A 26,029-nucleotide genomic window follows, 5' to 3' on the forward strand; every position below is an offset into this window, starting at 1 on the left:
GTAGATTATTTGTTACAATATTTTTGTATAAGCCTGTTCTTGAAAATAATTAGAAAGTTTTGGTGAGTACAGAATGGGACACCACATGAGAGGTGATAGGTGTATTGAGTGTGTTTTCCTTTAAATTTGAACTAGCTATTCATTTACCAATGAAATCATTTGTCTATGAAATTTCTAAGCACTAACCAGACTGTAACATTCAATGTCCTGATGGTATCAGCTCCTTTTCCCTTCATTCCATTCCATTTTATGGACTGATCTAGGAGGTCTCTGGACCACTGTTGCAGTTGGTAGTGGTAAAGGTTGGCACCGCTTCAACATATGATGTAGAATAAGCACTGAATTTGATTTCAGAAGCTCTGTGTTTGGACCTTCCTTTGTTCTGACACTGCCCATATCATTCTATGGTCCTCAATCTGTAAAGTGGGCTTCCTTCTTGCTGTAAGTCCTTATGATGCTATTTTTTTGTTCTGTCTCATAGGAAGTAATAACACAGAGCATCAGCTAGCCAGAATGCACATTTACTTCATAGCCTAGCACAGCAGGCCCTTCCTTGGTATGCTAGCCATTGGGCATCTCAGCCTATGCTCCTGGATTCTAGGTTACCCTGGGTACAGACCTTCAAGATCTCATATCTTGTTGATATTGCTTTATTGTTATTGATGAGAGGAAGCATTGCATAATGGATAAGGTGTGGGACTTGGTCTAAGGAGAATACCAATTCAGAAGCTCGCTGGCTGTATGACTGATGCTGGACAAATCACTTCACTTCTCTGTGGCTGTTTCCTTAAATGTTAAATGAGGAGAGTTGAACTTGATGGTCTCTAAAGTCCTTCCAGCTCTAAATCTGTGATGCTATAATATGCACCTGGTTCTGGCTTTGAATCTGGATGGTACAGGGAAATGTTAGGTTGTGTATTCCATGTATAAATTAAGGAAAGCAATGTGAGGGGTGACTAAAAGAGTATGTAGGAATGACCAAGCCAGGGCAGAGTTACAGAAGAGCTCCATATCATTGTGGAAGAATAAGTAGGAACTTGCACTAGGAGCAAGGAAGAAAGGCAGAGTTGATGACTGATCCTTTGTGAGACAGTGGTTAAGCTTTCAGCATGTTAAAGTGCTTTGTTCCCTAGGGTCCCATGAAGAATTTCCTTTCCAGTTATATTCCAGACCTTAGTCTGGATGCCTAAGAATGATAAAAAGATGGTAGACCCAGGTGTTGGGCAAGATAGAGTGTCCTCCTTCTTGTGGGAGGAAGCACTGTATTCAAATGTCTGCAGTCAAGTTAAGTCAATGAGCATTCAAATGCCTGTTGTGTGCCAGGCATGGCACTAAGAATTCAAATAAAGGCAAAAAAAATCAGTCCCTAGGTGGCACAGTAGATAGAGTGGCAGAGTAGATAGAGCGCAGTAGATAAAGAAACTCATTTTTGTGAGATAAAATCTGGCTTCAGACCCTAATAAGAGTGTGTGACCTCAGCTGTGTGACCCTGAGCAAGTCACTTCACCCTGTTTGCCTCAGTTTCCTCATGTATAAAATAAAATGTAGAAGGAAATGGCATACCACAACAGTATGTTTTCCAAGAAAACCCCAAATGGAGTAAAAAAAAAATCAAACACAACTGGAAAATGGCCGAAAACAAGCTCTCAAGGAGCTCACAGTCCAATGGGGAGACAACATGTATGAACAAGACATAGGACAAGACTTGAGGTTGGGAGTTAGGAAAGTAGAATCACAATACCCCTCCCTCTATCAACCGTACAATCCCACACATTCTGTTTAGAGAGAAAGGATTGGAAAATGTAAAGGAGGGTAGGAAGAGGTGATATTAGGGACTCTGGAGAGAGTGTTGAGTTTTTTCAGTAGTAAAAGAATAATTAGAATTTGAGTCATCAATAGGATTAGAATGCTACTTCTTTTGGTTTCTTTCTACATCAAGTCTGTCACATCTTGTTTTATTCTGTCTTGGCTAAACCTTCCTGGGGATCTTCAAGGGCAGTTTCTCATACACAGCACATACAACCATGATCCAGCCTGGAATGCCTCAAGGTGTTTAGTTTATGGGAGTGACAATGCATTTCCCTGAATTTCTAGGTTACTTTCCTTTACTGTAATTAAAGCTTTTGGTGGCAGAGTGCCCAAGTCTGAAGACCATATTTGAAACTTGAAGGGAAAGAAGAGATCCTGAAGAATCTAATGAAAATATTAACTTCATGACATTTCTATAGTGTTTCATTTTGTAGCCTTAGCTTTATTTTAATGACCCAGATGTTTCCCCTTCCTCCTTGTCCTGAACATATGAATGAATTATACTAACAGTTCTCTTTCTGTAATTGGAAAAGGTGAGAACTTGATTATTTAATAAAATATTGACTTTCATTTTATTAGTAGGGAAGCAGTAGACATGTTGGTAAATACCCATTAGTAAGCCAAATTTCATAGTCTATGAAAAGAACTGCCCCTTTGTGACATAAATTTCTTTTTACAGTCAGGAAGACTTAATTTGAATCCAGCCTCAGACTCTGAATTATGTGACCCAGGGCAAGGCCTTTTTTGCCTCAGTTTCTTTATCTGTGAAATGGAGTCAATAATAGCACCTCCCTCCTAGAGTGGTTGTGAGGATCCAATGAGATAATAATTATAAAATGCTTAACACAGTGCCTGGCACATAGTCACTGTTGTCTAAATGTTCATTCTTCTAATTGTTATTATTGAAGGCAGTTTTCATTCTTACCATTCGAACTGTCACGACTAATATCACAATTTCCTATAAAAGCTTTAAAAATGTAAAATAATTGCCATATCATGGAGGCTGGGCCCAGAGAAGTCCTTAAAAGTCAGCAAAAACTTGGGTGGGTTTTTGTTTGTTTGTTTGTTTGTTTGCCAAGGACAAAGACAAGCTCTCCAATGTCAAAAGTTGGTAGAATACAAACTAATTTGTAAAAATGTTTTTGAGGGTAATACAAGATGACAAGATCAGTATCACTTTATAAAATACCAAAGAAGTAGTGAAAACAATATAAAGCCTATGAAAAACCTGTTGTGATACAACTACATATCATCATAAAAGCATTCATAGATGAAACTGGCAAGAGGAGAAGGAGATGGAACAAATTTCTCACCAGGTCTACTAAATGGTTTTCATCGTCCATGACCGAGAAACTATCATATTTATATGATATGTATATGTATATATATACTTATATTTATATATAGTTCCTGATATAATGTATGAAAAACATTGAAATAACATTTAAGCAAATGAAGCTGGGAAGAATAACTGGAGAAAATCATGTATATACTAGGAGAATTCATCTAGCAGGGAAGGCAGCCTTCAAAGTATTGGATTTATGAGGTATTTCAGGGTGAAGGAGAGAACAAAAAGATGGGGAAAAGTCATAAATGATATGATTGTTTCAAAAAGATGCCCAAAAGAACATTCTCAAGTAGTTCAAATGCTGGACTTAAGAGTTAGGAATATTAAAATTCAAATTCTACTTCAGACATATACTAGCTGTGTGACCCTGAGCAAATCCCTTGACTTCTCTGTGACTCAGTTTCTTTTCTGTAAAATGAGGGGAATTGAACCTGATGGTCTCTGAAGTCCCTTCCAGATCTAAATATAGGATGCTATGATATGCAGCTGATGAACAGTTCTGGCTTTAAAATTGGATGGTACATAAAAATGTTAGGTTGCGTATTCCACATATAAATTAAGTATCAAGGCCAGGGTGCCTCAGTTTCTTTCTCTCTAAAATGGAGATAATAAAAACACCTACATCATAGGATAGTTGTGAGGATACAGTGAGATCATATATGTAAAGTTCTTTGTAAGCCTCAAAGCACTAGATAAATATTAGCTTTTATTGCTATTACTGTTATTATTACCGATCCAAATAGACACTTTCTCTGGAATGTATACTCTTAAAACGTTGTCTAGAGCCCTGAGAAGTGAGTTGTTTGGGAGGAACATAGGCCGGGAAGGGGTGAAAGCAGCTCTTCTTGTGCTGCTCCTCTATCATTACCTTGAGAAAATATTGTTGGGAAAGGGGGTGAACTGGACATGTGGTGAGAGAAATAAATAAATCTTACAGTTTACAGTTGTGGTCATGTAAAAAGGCCTGAAGCAAGAAGACCAGAGGTACCTTGGGTGAATGCTTTGTTGAGACCTGGCCTAGAATCACAAAGGATAAGAAGATGCAGATAACTTAATCTGCGATGTCATGGGGAACGCCTGTTTGGGGTGGGAGGGGAAAGGATTATATAATGCCTACTATGTGCCAGGTGCTATGCCAAGCTCTTTACAAATAGTATTTCATTTGATCATCACAGTAACCCATCGTAAGTGTTGTTATTATTCCCATTTTACAAATGAGGAACTGAAGCAAACAGAAGCACATAGCTGCATAAGTGCCTGAGACTGTATTTGAAGCAGCTTTTCTTTGTTTTTTGGAAGGCAATTGGGGTTAAGTGACTTGCCCAAAGTCACACGGCTAGTTTTGTTAAGTGTCTGAGGTCACATTTGAACTCAGGTCCTCCTGACCTCAGGGCCGGTGCTCTATTCACTGTGCCACCTACCCGCCCCCTGAGACTGTATTTGAACAGAGGTCTTCCTGACTCTAGGTCCACCACTGTATCCTCCATATTTACCAGCTAGCACCCTCAGATGAGATCACATGTCCATTAACATTGAAGCTTTACCATTTAGGATTATAGAGTGGTCATTTAGTTTATTTCCTTGTATTTAATTAGAGCTATTATGCAAATTCATCTTACACATTGATTTAGAATTCTAGCCTCATAGAGTTGTTTGCTAGCCCACAAAATTTTCACCAGTCGATCTCAAACACTTAAAAAAAACCACATTTCTTCTTCTGCCTTATTGTTTTGATGCTTTAGTATATTCAAAATCTTTCTTAGTATTTATCTTAAACTTCCTATATTTCCCTGTTTATTTTAGATTATATTGTATGTGTATATACACACACACATATAGAATTTTAGTATGGTATATTAGCCTAAGAATACTTATGTGTCAATGTGAGGCTAAATTAAGGTTTTCATTCTTAACCCCCAATTCTTTTTCCTTCTTTACTCCCCTCAAAAGGATAAAAAAAAACTAGTTGGAGAATTTTTTAAAGTAAAAAATTTGTTGCCCTTAAAAATATTATTGCCTCGACTTTAAAATGTCACCTTTGAAGGTGACAGGAAATCATAATTAGATTTATGGTATGTGTATAATATATGTGGGATATTCCTTACCACAAATGCATCACCATGAGTATGATGACTTTGTTTCTGGAGCCCTCTGGCTGCTTCTTCCATTGGTCTATGTACCCTGGTGTTCATTTGTTGGCCTTTTGGAAGGAGCTGTGGCAGCTCCATCTTCCTCAGCTAATAAATTTAATTTTCTAGAATGAATTGAAATTCCTCATTTTACATGATCAGAAAGACAGGTCAGTAGATTTTAAAAATACATGTATTATTAAGTAGGTAAAATATGACTTTAAAATGAGTTACCAGTTTTAAGTGCTTAATAAATGTTTCATTCATTCATGTAACAATTGAGGAATATAGTGTTACTACCATACTATATCTATTAATCTTTTTGTAATGGGAAAACTGGCCATTGGGGGTCTTGTCCTTAGGATATGCTTGGATTTGCCTTTCTTGGTAGGTTATAGAAAGCATGTGCAGATATTTCCTGGCTGGCACCAAGTCTCTGCATGTGGGATTGAAACTGGCCAATGAAGGACCAGTCCTTTCATGATGCTTCCAGCCATAAAGTAGCCATGATGTAATATGAAAAGAACAATGCCTCATTCAAGAATTTTGTACCTAAATTGCATATGTGTATCCTATAAGTTGTATCATGGGAATTGTTGATTCAGTAAAATCAGACTTCAGTGTAGGTTTGGAATTTGTATTCCTTGAGATTATTCATCTATGTTTGGCGTTGGAATAATTCACAGTTTGTCCTGTAAGCTACCAGGAATCTCCCCTTTGCATGTTTATCTAACAAATTAAAGTTGTCATTGTCTATTCAAGATCTTTTGTTTGAGGTAAATCAGATTCTATAAAAATAGAAGCACAATTATTTAACTGAAATTATTCTGTTGCAATTCTAGGAGCTGAGGATTGCTGAAACAGTGGGCCGTACTCTCATATCTCCGGCCATTTCAGGGAAAGATTTTATCAAGTCTGCAGGCACATTGATTTTTGAACCTGGCCAGAGAAATGCTATATTAGACGTCATCCTAACCCCAGAGACAGAATCTTTAAATCCATATCCTAAGCGTTTCCAGATTGCACTTTCTGACCCCATAGGTGGGGCCAGAATAGACAAAGTGTATGGCACTGCCAATGTCACTATTGTGTCTGATACTGATTCTCAGTCCTTTTGGGGGCTAGCTGATCAGCTACACCAGCCATTGGATGAAGATATTTTGATCAGAGTGCTCCACAACCTAAATCTCAAAGTAGCCACTGAAAACACAGACGAACAACTTAGTGCTGTCATGTATCTAATAGACAAGGTAAGCATTTCTAAGAAAATAATTAGTGGCCTCCATGAAATTGCTTATGAATATAATGACCCATATGGAATATGACTCTCTCTGCTAGTATTGTTCTAGTATTCTGAGACTTCTTTCAGCTCCACCTCTGTGACATTGACCCATAAGACATCAATATTATTACTACATAATCTGAGTAATGTAATTATTATATAATCTCTATTATCACATGTTTCTGAGCACAAATCATTTGAATTAATACAACTTTTTTCTTTACTTAATATCTTTTAGTTATATGCTTTCATTTTATGTTCATCATATTTTCAGTCTATTTTACCCTTTTTGTACCAAATGGGTAAAAAAAAAATATTAGTATAGTTCAGGGCCCAAGATGACTCAGTTGCTCTGGAGTCTTCCATTTCTTCCAACATTCGTATCACCCAAGAAAAACAAGTAAGAGAATGAAGAGCAGAAGCCTTTATAACTAGCTTTATAGACATGGAAAGGGAAATTATAGGTCACATAGGGACACTTGCTGTCAAGATGCCTGACAAATTCCTCAGTCCTTTCTTAACAAATCTCATTTCCTGGGTAGGCCTTCTCTGAGTCCTTTTCTCCTAGGAGATTATACAGAGCTATCAGTGATTAGCCAGAAAATCCAAAGGAAATCATGTGAACAGCTTCTGGTTTTACACATGGGCACATCACTTTGCTTGCTTTGTTTGATTACATGATATTATAACATTGCTTTATAACCATACTTTTCATGTCTGCACCCTATCATTTTCCCAGCTAAGAAACTACTGTAGGCAAAAGCTAAACATTTTAAACTCTCTGTGGAAGAGAGGTGGAAAAAAAACGAAGTACCCCACAAAATTCTCCTTGCCAAATAGCTCTACAAACCAGCTGGAATGGCTTGTATCAGATTAGGAGGAGTGAGTTAGATAAGGATTTTCTAAAGGAAATGTTCTTATTTGTTTGCTAGTGATAAAACCTCTTGTGTTTATGATAATTTGGAAGGTGGTATAGAAAGGAAAAGTGTAATTAGGTTCTATGAGGATAAACAGTTTTAAACTGATTTTAAGCATTGATTTTAAAAGACATAACAAAGTCTATTATTTTAGATAGTTATATGAGAGCCACAGACATTTGAAACTTGTTTACATGAAGTTGTATAGACATTTCTTGATTGCTGTTTATGGATTCACTGGGTAAAAGGAAACAGGAAGTGAGCAGTTACAAATAGATTAAGACATCCAGATTTCAAAGACATGAATTACAAAACTCAGTTACCAGAGATGCCCAAGATGGGAAAATCTAATTAGCTTTGTTTCTTCCTTACACTTAGCCAATGTAATTTTCTCCATCATACATGAACAATTTACATGAAATGAAAACCCAAAAATATTAGAGGAAAGGTATTCTAAAAAACCAGAATAGAAAAATGTGACTGAATTCTAAAAGAAAAAACATTCTTACTATGTGCCAGCTAAAGTATGTTGAGCTTTAGTGGAAAATATAATTATTTCAAACAAGGTCAGTTCTGATATCAAATATTTTATAGGACTAACACATATGTAAAACATTCCAGAGATTAATGTTGCTTAAAAAACTTTTCTCTATTTCGGTTACACTAGAATTAGGGGTCTCAATCGTACATTAAACACAATTAACAACTCATGCTTCTCCTCTTACTATGTCTGTGTACACATAATAGAAAACTATATATGTGTTTATGTATATGTGTACACATAGATACATGTGTATATATATTATATATATGTACATATATGTGGAGATATAGATAGGTCAGATTGGTTTTTGTTTTTTTTTAATCTGTAATTGTGTCCATGTGAGAAAGTCTGGGAAGGAAACTCCACTCATTGGTGCAGACTAGAATAAAATATAATTTTATTCCAACTATAGTCTTAAGAATTGTTTTGGGCATTCAGAAGTTAAATATATCACATAGCCACTAGAGTCTGTGGTAGGCCTTGAACATAGGCCTCCTGACCTCTGGAGCCATTTTTATTCCTGCTATGCCACAGGTGCCTTTTGGTAAAATTCCTTATTACAAAATGGGCACTTTTAAATATGTGGATTTAAAAAAATATGCTCATATATATATGTCATGGTATATAATCCACATTAACCCCTATGTCATCATTCAGATGACATATATTATCCTTATATCCATTTAAGTGTATCCTTTAAACAAAGATGACACATGTATTTATACACATGCATATACACATACATATTCCAGTTTCACCCCTCAGCTTCAGTTCCACATCATCATTTGTCTATTGGACATTTCAAATGGGATGTCCCAGAGACTGCTCAGATTCAGCATGTCTTAAATTGAAGTTATTATCTTCCTCAAACCCTTCCCTCTTCCAAATAGTCTATTTCTGTAAAGGTACCACCATCCTTCCAGTCTCCCAGGTTTGTAATCTTGACTTCTCCACTCTCCCTCACCTCACATGTCCAGTCAGTTGCCAAATTTTCCTGTTTCCATCTCTTTGACGTGTTTTGCATCAAGCCCCTTCTGTCTATTCACTTGGCTACTACCTTCCTTCTGGACTCCTCACTTCCCACCTAGGTTATTGCAACAGCCTCATAATTAGTCTTAACTGCCTTGTGTCTCTCCCTACTCCTGCCTATCCCATACACTGCAAAAAAGTCTGACTGTTGTGCTTAGTTGACTCCAGTGGCTTCCTGTAGCCTCTAGAATAAAACATGTACAGGGGCGTCTAGATGGCACAGTGAGAAGCGCCGGCCCAGGAGTCAGGAGGACCCGAGTTCAGTTCTGGCCTCAGACACTTAACACCTACAAAAAAAAAACTAGCCGTGGTACCTTGGGCAAGTTACTTAACCCCAATTGCCCTCCAAAAAAAAGGCAAAAAAAATAGTCTTAGGAATAAAACATGTACTTCTCTATTGAACTTTTAAAGCCCTTCACAGTCTCATTGTAGGCTCTTTCCATTTTGTTAGATGTTTTCCTTCCTATACTCTGCTTTCCAACCAAACTGTCTTTCTCTCCATTCCTTATCCATGGCATGCTATTTTACCCTCTTAGTGGCTTCTCACTGGCTGTTCCCCAAGTCTGGAATACATGCCCTCCTCACCACCCCGTCATAGAATCCTAATCTTCCTTTTCAAGATACAGCTCAAGTACCATCTGCTGCTTGAAACCTTTCCCAATTCTCCCATTGTTACTACTTTAGTACTTTAGTTTAGTTAGTAGGTATATTTACCTACTTTGTATTTATTTATATTTGTTCTGAATGTATTTCTAGACATGTTCATCTTCACCATTATAACATAAGGTCCTTACACACAGGGATTGCTTCATTCTTTGTATTTATATCTAAAATGCTTAGTACAACACCAAGCACATAGTAGGTACTTGCTTACTTGATTGATGTGTTCCAAAGAATATTAGCATCCTGTAATTACTGAATACTTTCTTTGTTTCCAACTGCCATGATGCTATGAGGTGAAATTTCATCTTATGTATATTCTAAGCATTAAATTTAAATTTTCTTCTAACATTTTCTTTTCTTTTTCTTTTTTTGGAGGGAGGAAGGCAGGGCAGTTGGGGTTAAATGTCTTGCCCAAGGTCACACAGCTATTAAGTGTTAAGTGTCTGAGGTCATATTTGAACTCAGGTCCTCCTGACTCCAGGGCCAGTGCTCTATTCACTGCACCATCTAGCTGCCCCTCTTCTAACATTTTCTCCCCACACATGTAGTACCTCATAAAATATTGCTGAGTTTTCCTCCTTGGTGTCCTTACATCCTCCCTCCAAACATTCCCACAATTACTCCATGTTTTCTAGCAACAAATAGGATTCTTCAAACTAGTTTGATACCATAGAATTTAAATATTTAGAACTAGAAGTAGCTTTAGAGACAATGCTATTCAATCCAGTCATTTTATACTTGAAGTAACTTTAAATGACTTGGTCAAAGTCAGGCAGGTACTGAGTCACAAGACAAGGATTTAATCCCAGGTCCTGTGATTCTAAAGCCATGCTCTTTTCAGCATACCACTGATGCCATTATAACTGGCAAGGTAGGGATTATGCCTTAAAAATCACCAGATCTCAACTATAGACTAATTATCCATGTACAACACTATTTTTGTGATATGGGTGCACCCAACAATGTTTCTTTATTTATCTTGTATTTGTAGAATCAATTAATGAATTTGGCAGGGTGTACCTATAATTTATGAAACTGCATTTTGATTACTTTTTCCTTCAATTATTGTGACTAGGGAATGTAACCAGAACATGGCTCCTTCCAAATTCTCCACTATCACCTTTTCAGTATTCATTGCTGTATGCTCCCAAATTTTTTCATTAGAGACTTCAGAATACTTTATCATTTTGCCCTTTCTGGTCTCCTTCTTAGTCCATTTACTCTAATTAGATAGATCCTAGACAGACAGACAGACAGACAGACAGACAGACAGACAGACAGACAGATAGATAGATAGATAGATAGATGGAAAGAACATTTATTAAACACTTACTATGTATGTTCCAGGCAGAGCTGGGGATATAAAATACAAGCAAAGAAAATGGTCCTTATTCTCAAGGAGTTTATATTCTAATAGAGGAAGAAAACACATAAAGGGAAGCTGAAAAGCAGAAGAGAGATTGGGAGGAAGTGGTGAAAGATAGCATAGAGAAAAGGTAGAGGTGAAGAAGTCTAGAGGTGATAGGAGGCAGGGATGGATGTCCTCTATCTACTTTGTCTCTGGTTATTTTTACAAAATTTATTTCTCCACACAATTTTTTTTGTATTATTTTTCTCATCTCTTTCACAAACTCAACCTTGATTATAGAGAAATGAGCAAAAGGCTTCATACTCTAAGCTTTCATAAGTAATTGTTTTAGTTTACATCATTTTAGAGATAATCATAGTCTTCTTTTACAAAATATCTAATATGGAAATGTTTTACTTACTTGCACATAAATGACCTATATCTGATTGCTTACCATCTTAGGGAGGGGAAAAGTGGGGGAGTGAGGGAGGAATAAAATTTGGAACTCAAAGCTTTAAATAAAAATATTATAAAATTTGAAAAAAAAGTATGGAAGAACAAAAAAAAAGACCTTTAAAACATTTTTAAAATCACCTCATGGCAAAAGCATTGTGAAAGAATGGATAGAGAGAGGTCCTTGGAGTTGAGAAGACCTGGGTCTAAACCTGTTCTCTGACACATTCTGCTTGTGTTATCCTGGACAGGTCATTTCATCCTTCAGTGCTCTAGGCAACTCTCTTAAGACTCTTTAAGTTTCAGAGAAAGTGCTGACCTCACCAGGAGCTCCTATACTGACATAATTAAAACTCTAATCTCTGTCTCTGTCCTAATCCCTTCGTGAGAGATGATCATTTACTCTGACCCTTTTGAACAAAATTACATACAATTGAATTGAAAAAACATTATGACAAATTCTCATTAATTCATTTATCATAGGTAACATAATTTTTTAATGTCTTCTGTTTTTTGTATCTTCTACCTTTCCCAATATATACTTTTCTCTCCTTCTGCTAGAGAGTCATTCTTTAGGACAAAGAATGCAAAAAAGAAATAAAAACAATTCGGCAAAACTAATCAACACATCAAGCAAGTCCAACATTATGTCTACTGTTGCATACCCATAATCCTCCACCTTTGCAAGGAAGGGAGGGAGGTTCATTTTCATATTTATTCTTTGGGGCTCTCAGACTTGGTCATTACAGTTTTATAGGATTCAGTTCCACTTGTTTTGGTAATTTTTTTTGTTCCATTTATTCTATTATAGATGTGAATACTATTTTTCTAAAGCTGCCCTCTTTGTATCAGTTCCTATGCTTTTTATAGCATTATATTCGTCCTTTTGATAGGAAATCAGTAGTGTTATATTGAATTATGACAGTATGCCACAATTTCTTTTCACCATTCTCCAACTGACAGACGTCCACTGTACCTTGTTTCTAGTTCTTTTTTGAGCACATAAGTGTTACAAATAGGACCTTTTTTCCTTCATTTCCCTTTTTGGAGTATATAACTGGCAATAGGATTTTGGGTGAAAGATTGTAGCCATTTTAGTCACTTCCCTAGCATAACTTATGTTTAATTTTAAAAATAAAATTATTCATTTTATTGTGGTTTAATATCTGACACAACTGCTAAAAGACATTATTTTTAATCTGATGCTTTGATTTTGTTGGCATAGGAACATTCAGTGAGGAAATTCCTTATACCAATAAATATCAGATCCTGTTTTACAATTTATATTCTTATTGAGTTGCCTGGATCACTGAAGGGTGAAATAACTTGGAGGTGTTAGAGGCAGAAGCTGAACCCAGTGCTTCCTGGCTCTGAGGTCAGCTCCTTTTCCACCATGACAGTATGTCTCTCCAAAAAATATGTTGTATGTATTGATGAATAGAAAGAATATATTTCATTAATCTGATGCGGTGTCCTATTTCTGTTTTTTTCCAGATAGCAGTTGAAGGCAAAAAACAAGTGTTCAATGTTAGAAGCAGAAATCTTTTTTATGACATCCTTTGTACTCTGATTAACCCACGACGTAAGGATACCAGGGGCTTCAGCCAATTTGCCGAAGTGACTGAAAAGTTTGCCTTTTCTCTTCTCACTGATGTTACCTGTGGATCTCCTGGTGAAAAGTGACTATCTTATGCCATTGAATACAATTATGTGATAAAATTGCTTAAGTATTTCCTATATCTCTTTTATAGTATCTATAATAGTATAATATATAACGTAAGTATGTGTGTGTATATAATATATATAATATAAATCACTTACTCTTGCATTTCTCAATGCTTCCAAGTTTCTTTAAAAATAAAATCTTTATGTTGTTAACTACCATTAGACCATACAATGGATAAAAGTGAAATCCTGAATAGAAAACAAATGAAAATGAAAGTCCAAAGTTTAGCAGGGCTTAATAGTGTTGCTTTGTACTACTGATATGGCTTTCCCAGTGGAACTATTGTTGAGTCAAAAATGAATTAAATAGGGGCAGCTAGGTGGCGCAGTGAGTAAAGCGCTGGCCCCAGAGTCAACAGGACCTGAGTTCAGTTCTGGCCTCAGACGCTTAACACCCCCACAAAAAAACTAGCCATGTAACCTTGGGCAAGTTACTTAATCCCAATTGCCCTCCAAAAAAGCAAAAAAAAAAAAGTGAATTAAATATGTTCTATCCATGCCTAAGCTACCTCCTGTAGATGATACTCAAGCTTGAAAATAACATTTAAATTAATAGTAGGGATCTGACAAGAGAAAAATGTCAAGAGAAATACTAATTGCTAAACTGAAATACATGGCAGACAGCCTTTCTTACAGAGTGATGGACTGCTTGAACATGAAACTTTAGGTTCATTTAGGTATCTAGATGGCATAGTGTATAAAGTCTTAATTACCTGAGTTCAAATCCTGCCTGGAATTCTTAGTAGCTGAGTGATCCTGAGCAAATCATTTAACAAACTCTCAGCCTCAATTTCTTCATCTGTAAAATGAGTATAATAGCACCTTCCTCAAAGGGTTGTTGTGAATATTAAGTGATATTTATATGATAATATATGATGATAATATATTTATAATGTTGCATGGGATGACCACCATGCTGTAACCCCTCACACCTCTCTCACAGGGCATGAGGGCACACATCTTCATTCTTTGGGCTGACTTGATTGCTCCAAACTGCCTTTGAACTGGCAGATTTAGACCATAGAGAAGAACTGTTGTCACAGGATCACATTCAGATTCCCTCAGGGTCCTAAGCATAACGTCACTGTGAGGGAATATAGTTCTCCTACTCACCACATTAGCTCTTACACAACCACCTACTCACATTTTTAGGTCTTAAACATAACCACCTACTTAACAACAAACTAAAAGAAATAACATCCCTTTTATCAAAATAAATGCCTAAATAACAAGTATATTATAAACCACATATAAATCTGGATTGTACTTCCACCAGTGTATCTTCAGTCTTTTGGGCATATACTTATAGAAACCAACCAGTGAGATACATGTGCTCAGGATAATCCATAACTCTAGAACTGCACACTTCTGATCATTCTGTCTCAGGAACTGTCAGAAGATCTTAAGTGAATATACCTTTTGTGTTAAATACGTGCTTCTTTTGTTAAACTGAGTTGATGTTTGACTAAGTTGTGCTTGACTAACACCTCACCGGGCACAACTTAACCAAATTAGTGGATCCCCTGAGTGACTTGTCAGATTTTCTGCCTTCAGTCTGTTCTTCTCAGCTACACTTACTCCTTAATAACAACTAGAGTATCCGTCACTTCCAGTTTCAAATTTTGCCGAAGCAGTTGTGGAATTAGTCTTTTTGTATCTCTCTTGTTCTTATCTTTCTGGGTTCAGTTATAGGTCCCTTCTGAGATTGACCATCCACTTTAGCTTTTGATTGGTAATCAAATTCTCAAAATCATACAACAGTACTAACATCTATATATTTTCCCAGTTACTATAGCTTATATGTAAAATTCATCAATAATAGCCTTGTCAGAATCCTGAATCAGACTAAATCCCCCCAACTCTCTTAAGGTTTCTCATAGAATTCAGAGCAGTATTACTTCAGCAACAAACCTCAAAGAATCAATATACTACACATATAAAATACTTTATAAACCACAACAGACTATATAAATATTATATTATTATTAAAAACAAAACACATAACTGCTATTTATTCACGTAATAGGAAAAAGGAAGTAGTCTTCATTTTTTTTATTCTGAGCCTAGCAAGCACCAAGTAAAACCATCATTTCCACATACACAATAGAACAGAAAAAGAGAGTGTAATATTACAGATCTTTATTATGTACTACTTAGTTTTCTTTTAAAATATTTAAGTTCAACCTGTAGCTTTCAAAGCTACCCCGTTTCTTTTTGGTCTTCTTTCTGTTGTTTTCTTTGCATAAAAAAGATACCTCAATTAGTCTTCTACTTTTTATAAGCTTCACTTTAATATTTTTTGAGAAGCCCTTTTTCGTTTCTGCAGGTCCTTATAGTGTCCTGTGGAATTTCATAGGGGAGAAAACTCTCAATTAGCTGTATATTTAGAGGAAAATTAGAGATTACAGAATGCATTCCTATATGTTTTTATAACAAACTAGCCTCTGATTTATCAGATGAAATATCAGTCTGAGTGAAAATTCAAGATTTTTCTCAAGTTTGTAAGACTTATTCTCCAGGTAAATTATTGAGATATTTCTTTTATTAGCAAGCTTATTTTGTGCCCAACAAGGCCATCCCACCCCTCCCCAACCCCATTCCAGCAATGTTAATCTTCTGACTTTTTACCATATTCCTGCTTATCAGACTTCTTATTTATCCTACTTCCATAAACTGGATAATTTCCCTTTCTTTTCTACTAATGCATATCAATAACTTTCTTCAAGACCTTGCTTAAAAGTCCTCTTCTGCAAAAATAAAAACAAAAACAAAAAAACTTTCTCCAAAGATGCTTTTGCACTTAGTTCACATACAATACTTTCTAAGCTTGAAGATTTAGAGTTGAAGGGATCTCATAAGTTCATCTTGCCCAAGGAAAGTTAGACCCAAGAGGGATAAATGCCTTGTCCAAAACCACACAGATAGTAAGGAGCAGAGACAGAATTTGAACTGATGTCTTCACATTCCAAATCCAGTGCTCCCATGTGTTTCAAGTTGATTCCCCTCTTCTTATTCAATAATTGTAATGAATTTCTGTTGATTCAATATACTTTTTGTCTAATGACATTTGTTTGCAAGATGGGCATAGGAGGAAGATTATGACTATAGAATGGAAAAATGATAAAGAACATATATGGGGATAGAGCTTTTGATGTTTATGTTAACATTATTTTTTAAACCAATTCAGCTGAAAGGTACTCTATAACCTACCCTATTAGCCTACTCTAATTACTTTTTATTCTACATCATCATCATCATCACCTTATCAGAGAGAGGCATGATTTAAGACTACATGTGTTTTTTGCTTACATCATGAAGACAGTTACCAAATTCACTACTTTTCTTTTTACTTAACTTTCTATTCCCCAAATGAATGAATTAGTCAAAATCTTTTGCCATAGTTATTACTCATATGAACCGTGGTTTCTTAGTTTTATATGTAGTGCCTGTAAAATTTTGACCTACTCGTGAAGTGAAAAAGTTTCCTTTTAAATTTTTTTTTTCAATAAGTGGTAACTTTTAGTTAGCTATTTGAATTGGGAATAAATGGTAAACACAATCAATGTTAATGATTCTATTCATTGCTATCCTTGCTGTGTTTATTAGCTGGCATTCTTTCTTTCCTGTGACAAATACTTTTTGTATTACACTTATTCATATAATGCTTCTTAGTTGTCCTCTTTTGGTTTTTGTGTGTATGCAGGCTTCTTGAGGGCAGGAACCATCTCTTCTTCTTTTCTACTCCCTCATTGATGCTAGTATAGTGTTGAACACCCAGTAGATATTTAGTGCCTATTCAATAAATACTGGCCCTGTTCTGTAGAACATTTACTTCAGAAGAAGCAAGGGTGGGCATCACAGAAGACCCCATAACAGGTTACATAGTGGTTGTGGCAGTAGAAGAAAAAGGCTTGTATTATTTGCTCTGCTTCTTTTATTGGAGCCTGATTTTCATCCTACTTTTATGTTAGTACTGTGGGATGAAGTTGTTAGTCTTGAGAGTACAGTCTAGTGCCTTGGCCCTAGATGAACCACTTTACCTTTCTGGATTTCAGTTACATCATCTGGAAAATGGCAGAGTTATTCTAGATGACCATTAAGGTCCCTTCCAGCTCTAAATCCATAATCTTAAGAATCTTGTGATATAAAGCTGCCAAATGAGCCTCAATATTTTTTAACTTTTTAATTTCTAAAATTAAAAAAAATTATGACCCTCAATCTTAACTAATACAGTGTGTCTTAGAAGTCTTATTTCAATTTTAAAACTATTGACTAGTAGCTTAAAACTTCATTAAAAGTTTTGGAACATTTGAAAAAAACATTTTGGAACACCTTGTTTAAGAAAGTGTATTTATTAAAAGTGGTGAATCCTTGAGCATAATGATGGATATATTTCAAAGGGCATAAAGCCATTCCTATTGTAAGAATTATGCCTCTACTCAAATTAATATCTTTATGATATAGGTGAGGCATTGATAACTATGATCTGTCTTTGGATAAACTTTTTATTTTCTTTCCATGTTTATACTGTATCAGTATGCCAAATATCACAAGTTTTTGATTATTACAGTAATGCTTTAAAGACTAAGAAAAATAACTTCTAAAATTTAAATTTCATTTACCAGTAAAATGATTGTTTGACAGCATTGTACAAACATTATATTGATATTTTCACCCTCCCTCCCCATTCTCATGCATTATTGATTGTTTGAAAACAAGGGCATTCTGCTTTATTAGACGTACCTTGTTAGGAAAGTTTGAGGTAACTCTACAAAGTTTGTTATATATCTGCTGTTAGTTTTACTATCAGTCATTAAGGCTTGCCTTCACATGAAAGTCTAGTCATACTATTTCATTGAAATTCAGATATATACTTAATGCTATAAAACATATTATAATTAAAATCACTTCAAGGGAATATTTTATGATGTCTGACAGCTAAAAGATTTGAAAATGTATGTAAAAATCAGCACTTTGCTTATCATTCTTTAGCGTTAATGTTATCCATTTTAAAGTCTTAAATACAAAAAGTAAGATTTTTTCATGTATGTTTAGACATAAATGTGTATTTTTATAATATTTACTGATCCAAATAAAATAGGAAGGAAGATGAAGGCATCACAGATTTCAAGGTAAAATAAAGCTGGATACATAGGTTGAAACAGTATTGTAAAGGTCTTAAGGCTTGGCTGAGGAAGATTTATTTTATTTTATTACAGAGGTAAGAGGATTTTTTTAGGCCCCTGAAAGTTTTTGATCAGAGGAGCAACATGATATCAGGTCAGATGAATATCATTATGGGAATTCTGTTTTCACAGACACATATCATGCCTTAAATCACAGGTGACTCAAAAATTCATGTCAAGGATTACAAAGAGAACCAAAAAAAAAATAGAGAAGAATCCATACAAACCTTCCAAAAAGCAGCTCAAAATACATGCCCTATTGATGCTAGGTCATCAATGTCACCTTAATGTACAGAGGGTAGCACATATGTACTTAAATAAACATGATTGTGTTTATTTCTATTTGTATAATATTTCAAAAGAAGTCTTTCTTTTCTATTTCAACAGAAGCAAAACCTTACTTGACAAATGTCCATATTTGTCAATATTGGCCCTTCACTGGTATCCACAGCAAATCAATGGACACAAATTCGAAGGAAAGGAGGGGGATTATATACAAGTTCCTGAAAGATTATTGGATGTCCCAGATGCAAGTCTTATGGCTGGTGAAAAGAAATGCAAATTAGTACAATTTACGGAATATAGCAGCCAACAGTGGTTTATAACTGGTAACAATGTTCTGGCCCTGAACAACAAGGTAGTTTTTCATTTCAAAGTAATTTCTTCTTCTCATGAAGTCCATATTTGTTTCTCTTTTAACCTCAGTAACCTCAGCTGACTTTTTTTCTACCACTATGATGAACGTTCTGAAGTTTCTGGTTCCTGCAGACATACCAAACATTATAATCAGAAAGAACATCTTCTTTCTGTAGATAACATATGAGATTTTACAGTTGCCGCAGTTAAGACACATGTAAAATATTTTTAAGCTTTTGAAAATTGAAATTCTAGTAAGTGATTATAAAAGAAAGTAACTCAATTTCAAGCAAATCCCAAGTACTTAATGCTAAAAGACAGGGAAGCCAGTAAGTATAAGCCAAAGAAAGAGTGCACAGATGGGTGCAATGGTGAGTAGTTCTTAATATTAGTGTTAATATGAAATAAAATGGAGCTATGTAGCCATTAAGTGAGAAGAAGTTAGGTGTATTTTATTCATTAGTTACCTAAGAATAGCTGAATGGGTAAAAATAATAAGAATGAAGCAATGGTCTGAACTGAAGGTAGTAAGAGACAATTTTGTTGATAATATTTTATTTTGCTTTTTTTTTTTTGGAGGTCAATTGGGGTTAAGCAACTTACCCAAGGTCACATGGCTAGTTTTTGTGTTAAGTGTCTGAGGCCAGATTTGAACTCAGGTCCTCCTAACTCCAGGGCTGGTGCTCTATTCACTGCACCACCTAGCCGCCCCAAAATGTTGGCGATAATATTAACTAGAAAACTTGAGTGAAGTTTTTACCATGATTATTTTTGAAAAAAATTTTTATTAAAAGAAATTTTTTTTAATGTTACAGGTTTTATCTTTGAGTGTGAAGGGTCAGAGTTCATATCCACTGACAGACAACAATGAGGTCCTTTATCGGATTTATGCTATAGAACACCGGATTGTTCCCCAGAAGTCCTTGTGCCTCCTTTGGAATCAGGCTGCTGCAAGGTACTTTTTCATAATTGTGGCTTTTGTTTTCTAGGTGACCAGCATTACTTGAGCTAGATTTGAATATAATTTTCTGTTACTCACTTCTGATTAACTCTATGGATTGGTGAACACAAACAGGTAGAGAATGCTGTGGTATTGGATGGGAAGAAACATTCAGTCATGAAGTCATTAAATAATATTGCTAATATCCCTTCCTTCTTTCCCTTCTTCTCTTCCTCCCTTTCTCTTTCCCTCCCTTCCCTTTTGCATTCCTCCTTCCTTTCCTTCCTTCCTCTCTCCTCTTTTCCTACATCCCTTCCTTCTTTCCTCCCTCCTCTCCTTCCTTTCCTCCTTTCTTTTTTTTTGCTGCTTTGTTTTTAATATGGTTTGTGACAAGCAATATCAAAGTCATCCACTCTTTCCAAGTTTATCCTAACCTTTTTTTAATAGACAACTTTAAAATAATTAAAACAAAACAAAACAGAAAAGAAACACATTTTGTGCACTGAGGAGACTGATCATCATATCTCTGGCATTAAATATGAAAAGACAAGCCATGTAAATTATTTGACTTCTTAAAAACCAGCTGTCTCTGAAGATTTTTAATATCATAAAATATTTCCATGAAACAAGTGATCAAGCAAACACACATGCACCTGGTGTGTCTTTTGACAGAATTTCCTCTCCTCACTGAAAGACGTGGGATTGGAGGAACGGACAAAAAAGATGGAACAGATAAGATAAATTCTTTTTAAAAAAATGTATATATATTTTTTAAAAGGATGGAATGTTGCACTGTGCTTGTTTATTTTCCTATGTCACCCTTTTCTCCTTTCTTCTCTTCCTCCTTTCCTCCATTCTTTCTCTTTCTTCCTCTCTTCTCCTCCATTCTTTTCCCCTTCCCACTTCCCTTCATTTCTCCCTTCTTTCCTCTCTCCCTTCCTTCTTCTCTCCCCACCTCATGAAATGCTAGAAAGCCAGCAACCTAGGTTGGTAGAATCTACCTTATACTTATTATGAACTGATCTGCAAAGCTGGAAAGGATTCCTTCTTTCTCTGCCTTCCAGTCTGGCCATAGGACTCACTACTGCTATGTGGCCAGCTATGAAAAGCCCTCTAATGGAGTCACTTGTGGCAAGAAGAAAGAGTATCCAGTGTGAGAAGGTCTGGGTTCGAGTCTTGACTGTGCTATTTGTTCATCATGTCAGCTTTGGCAAGTCACTTAATTCCTCTTGAGCTGAGTCCTCATCTGTAAAGTGAGGCTGCTTCCATGATCTATTTCACAGGGTTATTGTGAAGACCAAAAGCATTCTCAGAAGGTTTGTGTTGTATTTCCAGCCCATTGATAACCTGGTATAAAATCTCAAGACTGGATTCTTATGTAGTCTAGGGTTAGGCCTCAAGCTTCTCTTCCAATATTGCTATGCAAATTTAGTGCATTGATATATCACTTAATAAATATTTATTAGATTGAATTGAAAAGTTAATTAGAAATGCTGAATTGATCACATTCATAGGTTCATAGACTATGGAACTTGGAGGTCAGTTCAACCTCCTCATTTTACGAAGGAGGAAACTGAGGCCTATAAAGTGAAATTACATTATCGAGGTAACATTAAATGTGAGTGTTTTGGACAAAGTATCAGTTGCAGGTCTGTCGTTAACTCTGAATATAAGGTTATGATATACTATTAAACTGTTTAAGAAATTGTTAAGGACATTCAGGAGCAGGTAGCTGGAACTTTAGAGCTGTGAAACAGATCGACCCTCCATAGTTCTAATATTGTTGACTTCTCATGGTTGGATAGTCGAATTGAGATTCACGATTTCTAATTTCTGATCTCAGTACTGTTGATTGATACCCTGACTTTAACTGATATCTCAAATTTATCTTTGAAATTAGAGGTTAAGACTCTTATGCCCTTGGAGAATTTTTCTTAGAAATCAGGGGAAAACATGAAATAGTTTCCAGGCTTCTTTATTCCCAGGCCATTTCTTAATTCTGAAATCTTTTCTAGGAAAAATGTTTAGCACACTGCCCATATATAGTAGGCATTTAATAAATGTTTGTTTTCTCAAACCCTGTCTCTTCCCTATCCATACATATTTCTCATCTCTCTCTCTCACCCCCTTCTCCTTCCATCCATCCCTCTCTACCAATATGACAGTTAAGCTTTCCTTCATCTAATTCATTGATGATACTATTGAATGATCAAAACTACTGAGTTTTGAATAAACCAGGGCCAAGAATGGAATTCTGCCTCATATCAGTAGAACACTGTCACAATTGTGTTAGTCATTTCCTCTGTGATTATTACTGTATACTAAACAAACAAAAAAACTATTTAAAAAGAAAAGAAAGAGAATGAAAAACGCAAAACACTAAAAAGAGATCAACCAATGGCATTGCCCAAGACTCCTCAAAAAAATGTGGCTATACATCTTTGGGCTGTACTGGCTATAACTTAGCAAAATGTTTTCAGCTCATAGGTCAAGCCACATAAAAGACATCAGTCCTGGCAAGAACTTGAAGAGATTCATTGTTCAAAAATAAATATATGAGATATAGTTTTTTTTTTCTATTTTCCCCAACTGACAGGGTGATTAATACAACCCTCTACAACTATAATTTCTGTGTAGGCTTGTTTTCTTACACAGGTAAAGCTGGTATATTTTATTCATAATGTTAAAATTTGATCGTACTTTGATTTTGATTGTATTTAAAAAGTGTGATTATAGAAATTCTCCTATAAAAGCACAGTACTCCTTTGGATTTGGTTAGCCTTATAGGCCACTTTTCCAGGTTAATTGTGTAGCTCACCCTCAGGCAACTATTTGCTTCTTGTCCTGTACAAGCTACTCTCCTCAGCCATTCTGCTTAATCATGGGGCTTCACTTAAGGATTGACTAAAGAACTCTTAAATTCAACAAATGCTTCCACTGTGCAATCCTTCTCAACACCTTAAGTACTCTAATGAAACAAGAATGGTCATTTTCATTGTTGTTTTTGTTCTAGCTGGTTGTCCGATAGTCAGTTTTGCAAAGTGGTTGATGTCACTTCAGACTATGTGGAATGTGCCTGTTCACACATGTCGACATATGCCGTCTATGCCCAGACGGATAGCTTGTCTTCATACAATGAGGCTTTTTTCTCTTCTGGATTTATTTGCATCTCAGGTCAGTTGAATGTTTCTTAAAGTTAATGATAATAAGAAAAATAAAAGTATCATCTATTTTGAAATTGTATATATATGATAAGGAACATTTAACTGTTAGTGAATACTTCTCATGCTATAAGTTTTTATTAGAATATGGTCAGTGGTGGAAAAGTATAAAACAAAATACTAAATAAGGTTTTGAAAACCATTTATTATTTGCTTTTAAAGGAAACGATTTTCATTTTATGTTTAAACATTTTACCTGACATCATAGATATGGGGCCCTAAAGGGATATTCTTTCAAAGAAAAGTATCTTGTTAAGGCCTGATGATTATTATAATTTATCACTGGAAAATAAAATGAAGAAAACTTGATTTAACACATTTTGTTAGAAGATGCTAGCAATGTATTGGAGACACAAAGCTAATTACAAAACAGAGTGAATATCTTTAAAATATTTGTTTGTTTTAAAACAGAAAGAAAACTAAGAAATTTTTTGGTTTTTTAGAAGATAAAGAAATAGAAAAAAAATAAGTCCCAAAGAGAATATTAAAAGCCAGAAATTAGAAATCTTTTTTCCTATTGAAAGTCATTTTCTTCAAAAAATATAATTTACCCATAAACATAAATTAATTTCATTACGATCTTTTTATTAAAAAATGAATATTCTATTAATCTAAATTTTAAATTAGGAACAAGAAACAAAATTTTGCTTAATAAATATATTTTAAAAATATGAATCTTTAGTACATTATAATTAACTCTTATTCTTAAAAAAGAGAGAAAGAGAAGGAAGGGAAACAGGGATTAAGGAGAAGAGGACTAGCTATGCTGATCTGGGAGTATAAGGAGAGAGGTGGAGAGACAGAGACATAGAAAAACAGAGACCCAGAAGCAGAAAGTACAAAGAAGAGAGAGACAGAGATCAGAGAGATGAAAAGACAGACACAAAAATAGCATAAGGAGAAACAAGAAGAAATGCATGGAATAATACATACATAGAGAAAGATGCAGAAAGCCACCGAGAGAACCAGCTACCCCTGGAAAGACAGACAGATATATCTATATAGATATAGAACATGGCACATGACACTATTGACTAGACTTGTATAGAAATACGCTATTATAGAATTATTTCTTTTTCACTTTTTAGTAAAGCTCACAGGAGATTTTTGCAGTTTTGCATTTATATATATATATATATATATATATGACTCCAAATATATATATGAGAAAATATTTCCATGTGAGATGTAACTTTGTGTGTATATGTCTTTGCATACACAGAAATATGTGTACACTGTATGCATGTGTACACACATATATATGCTCGTGCTTTTATACACATCTATGTGTGTATGTATTAATATATACATGTATTCACATGTACATATATTTATATACATACACACATACATCTCTCTCTCCCTCTCTCTCTCTCTCTGTATTCATCTATCTGTCTGTCTGTCTGTATGTCTAACTATGAAAACTGCCTCCTGATACCTGTCTTGCAGGTTAGGCAAAACTATTTAAGCCAAGGACTTAATTAAGGGATCTGGCCCACCTCTGTCATGAAAGAGAAAGAAATTCATGAACCTTGCACTCCAGACAACCTTCGCCTGATACTCCACCTGCATTCTACCTCTCTGCTTTTGTTCACATAATTAACTCTATCTAGAATTCCTCCATGCATCCTCACCATTTGTCTATATCCTACCAGACCTTCAAGACTCAGGTCACAGTCTCACTTTTTCTCTGAAGTCTTTCACTCTCCTAGCCAGTAACTTCTGTGACTCTTCCTAGCATTTTCAGGGGTGGCTAGATAGCACAGTGAATAGAGCACTGGCCCTAGAGTTAGGAGAATCTGAGTTTAAATCCGGCCCCACACACTTAACACTTACTAGCCATGTGACCTTGGGCAAGTAAGTCACTTAACCCCAATTGCCTTGCCTTCCCCCCTCCAAAAAAAAAAAGCATTTTTACTGGTTTCTAATCTATTGTGAGCAGGTTATAATTTGTTTTTTTGTGTGTGTGTATTTTTGGTTCCCCCCTAACTAGATTATAATGCCCTTAAAAATAAAAAAAATTACAGTCTTAATGCTCCCAGAACATAGTGCCCCATACCTTAGTAAGTGCCAGTTACTTGCCTTGAGTTGTTGATGACAGCTAACCTCACATGTTCAAATATAACCTGTGTTTTCCTCAAAAGTCATAAGGTTCAATGTTAGGGGGGGTACTGTGAATAAAAAGCAAAAGAAATAAAAATATAAATCTATAAGAAAGCATAATGTAGCTTGTTGTATTATGGAAAATGGAGAAAATATTTCTTCATTCATATTCAACACCACTAAGTATTGAAGTCATTCAGTTTATTAGATGTAAATCCCTTTACACAGAGCACAAGCATTTCACTATTCAAGAGCAAAGTTACCCTTCAGTTATTTATGTTATTTAGTTAAGAAAATGACAATAGTCTTCTGCATCTCAATTTTTTACTTCCCATGTTAGTGATATATAGACATAGGCTTAGAATTAGAGATACTCCTATTCACTTCTGAATTTTGTCAGAAAGCAATAGTTACACATCAAGTTTTATTAGATCTGTTATTCTGTTCTAGATTTATTGAGAGACTATTCACCTGGGCGCATAGGGTCTGAAGTACTCTACTGACTCACTGTTCTGTATCCAGGCACATGATTAGACTTGGTTCAGACCTAGGGCATCCTGCCTTTAATGAGAGGAGGCTTTTATTTTTTCACATTCTTCATCTGATTAAATACCGCACACCAATACCATAGAGGTGATTTTATTTCTGGCTCACATCTGAGGTTTCCTCCTCCCAACCCTCCCAGCAAAAAAAGAG

At 35.4% G+C, this 26,029-nt stretch overlaps 1 protein-coding gene across 1 annotated transcript in view; it reads left to right on the top strand.

Annotated features, from left to right (window-relative positions):
* ADGRV1 (adhesion G protein-coupled receptor V1) overlaps positions 1-26,029 on the top strand; it is a 718,949-nt gene that overhangs the window by 246,761 nt on the left and 446,159 nt on the right. Inside the window, exons 77-81 of the mRNA XM_069085086.1 lie at positions 6,129-6,536; positions 13,017-13,201; positions 18,821-19,070; positions 19,885-20,024; positions 23,023-23,183. Coding sequence (XP_068941187.1) covers positions 6,129-6,536; positions 13,017-13,201; positions 18,821-19,070; positions 19,885-20,024; positions 23,023-23,183 — 1,144 coding nt within the window. The remainder of the gene's footprint in view (positions 1-6,128; positions 6,537-13,016; positions 13,202-18,820; positions 19,071-19,884; positions 20,025-23,022; positions 23,184-26,029) is intronic.

Source organism: Petaurus breviceps, unplaced genomic scaffold, assembly GCF_028583685.1.
Source record: "Petaurus breviceps papuanus isolate PSGF00001 unplaced genomic scaffold, PetGlider_PUasm1.0 175, whole genome shotgun sequence".
Classification (NCBI taxonomy): Eukaryota; Metazoa; Chordata; class Mammalia; order Diprotodontia; family Petauridae; genus Petaurus; species Petaurus breviceps.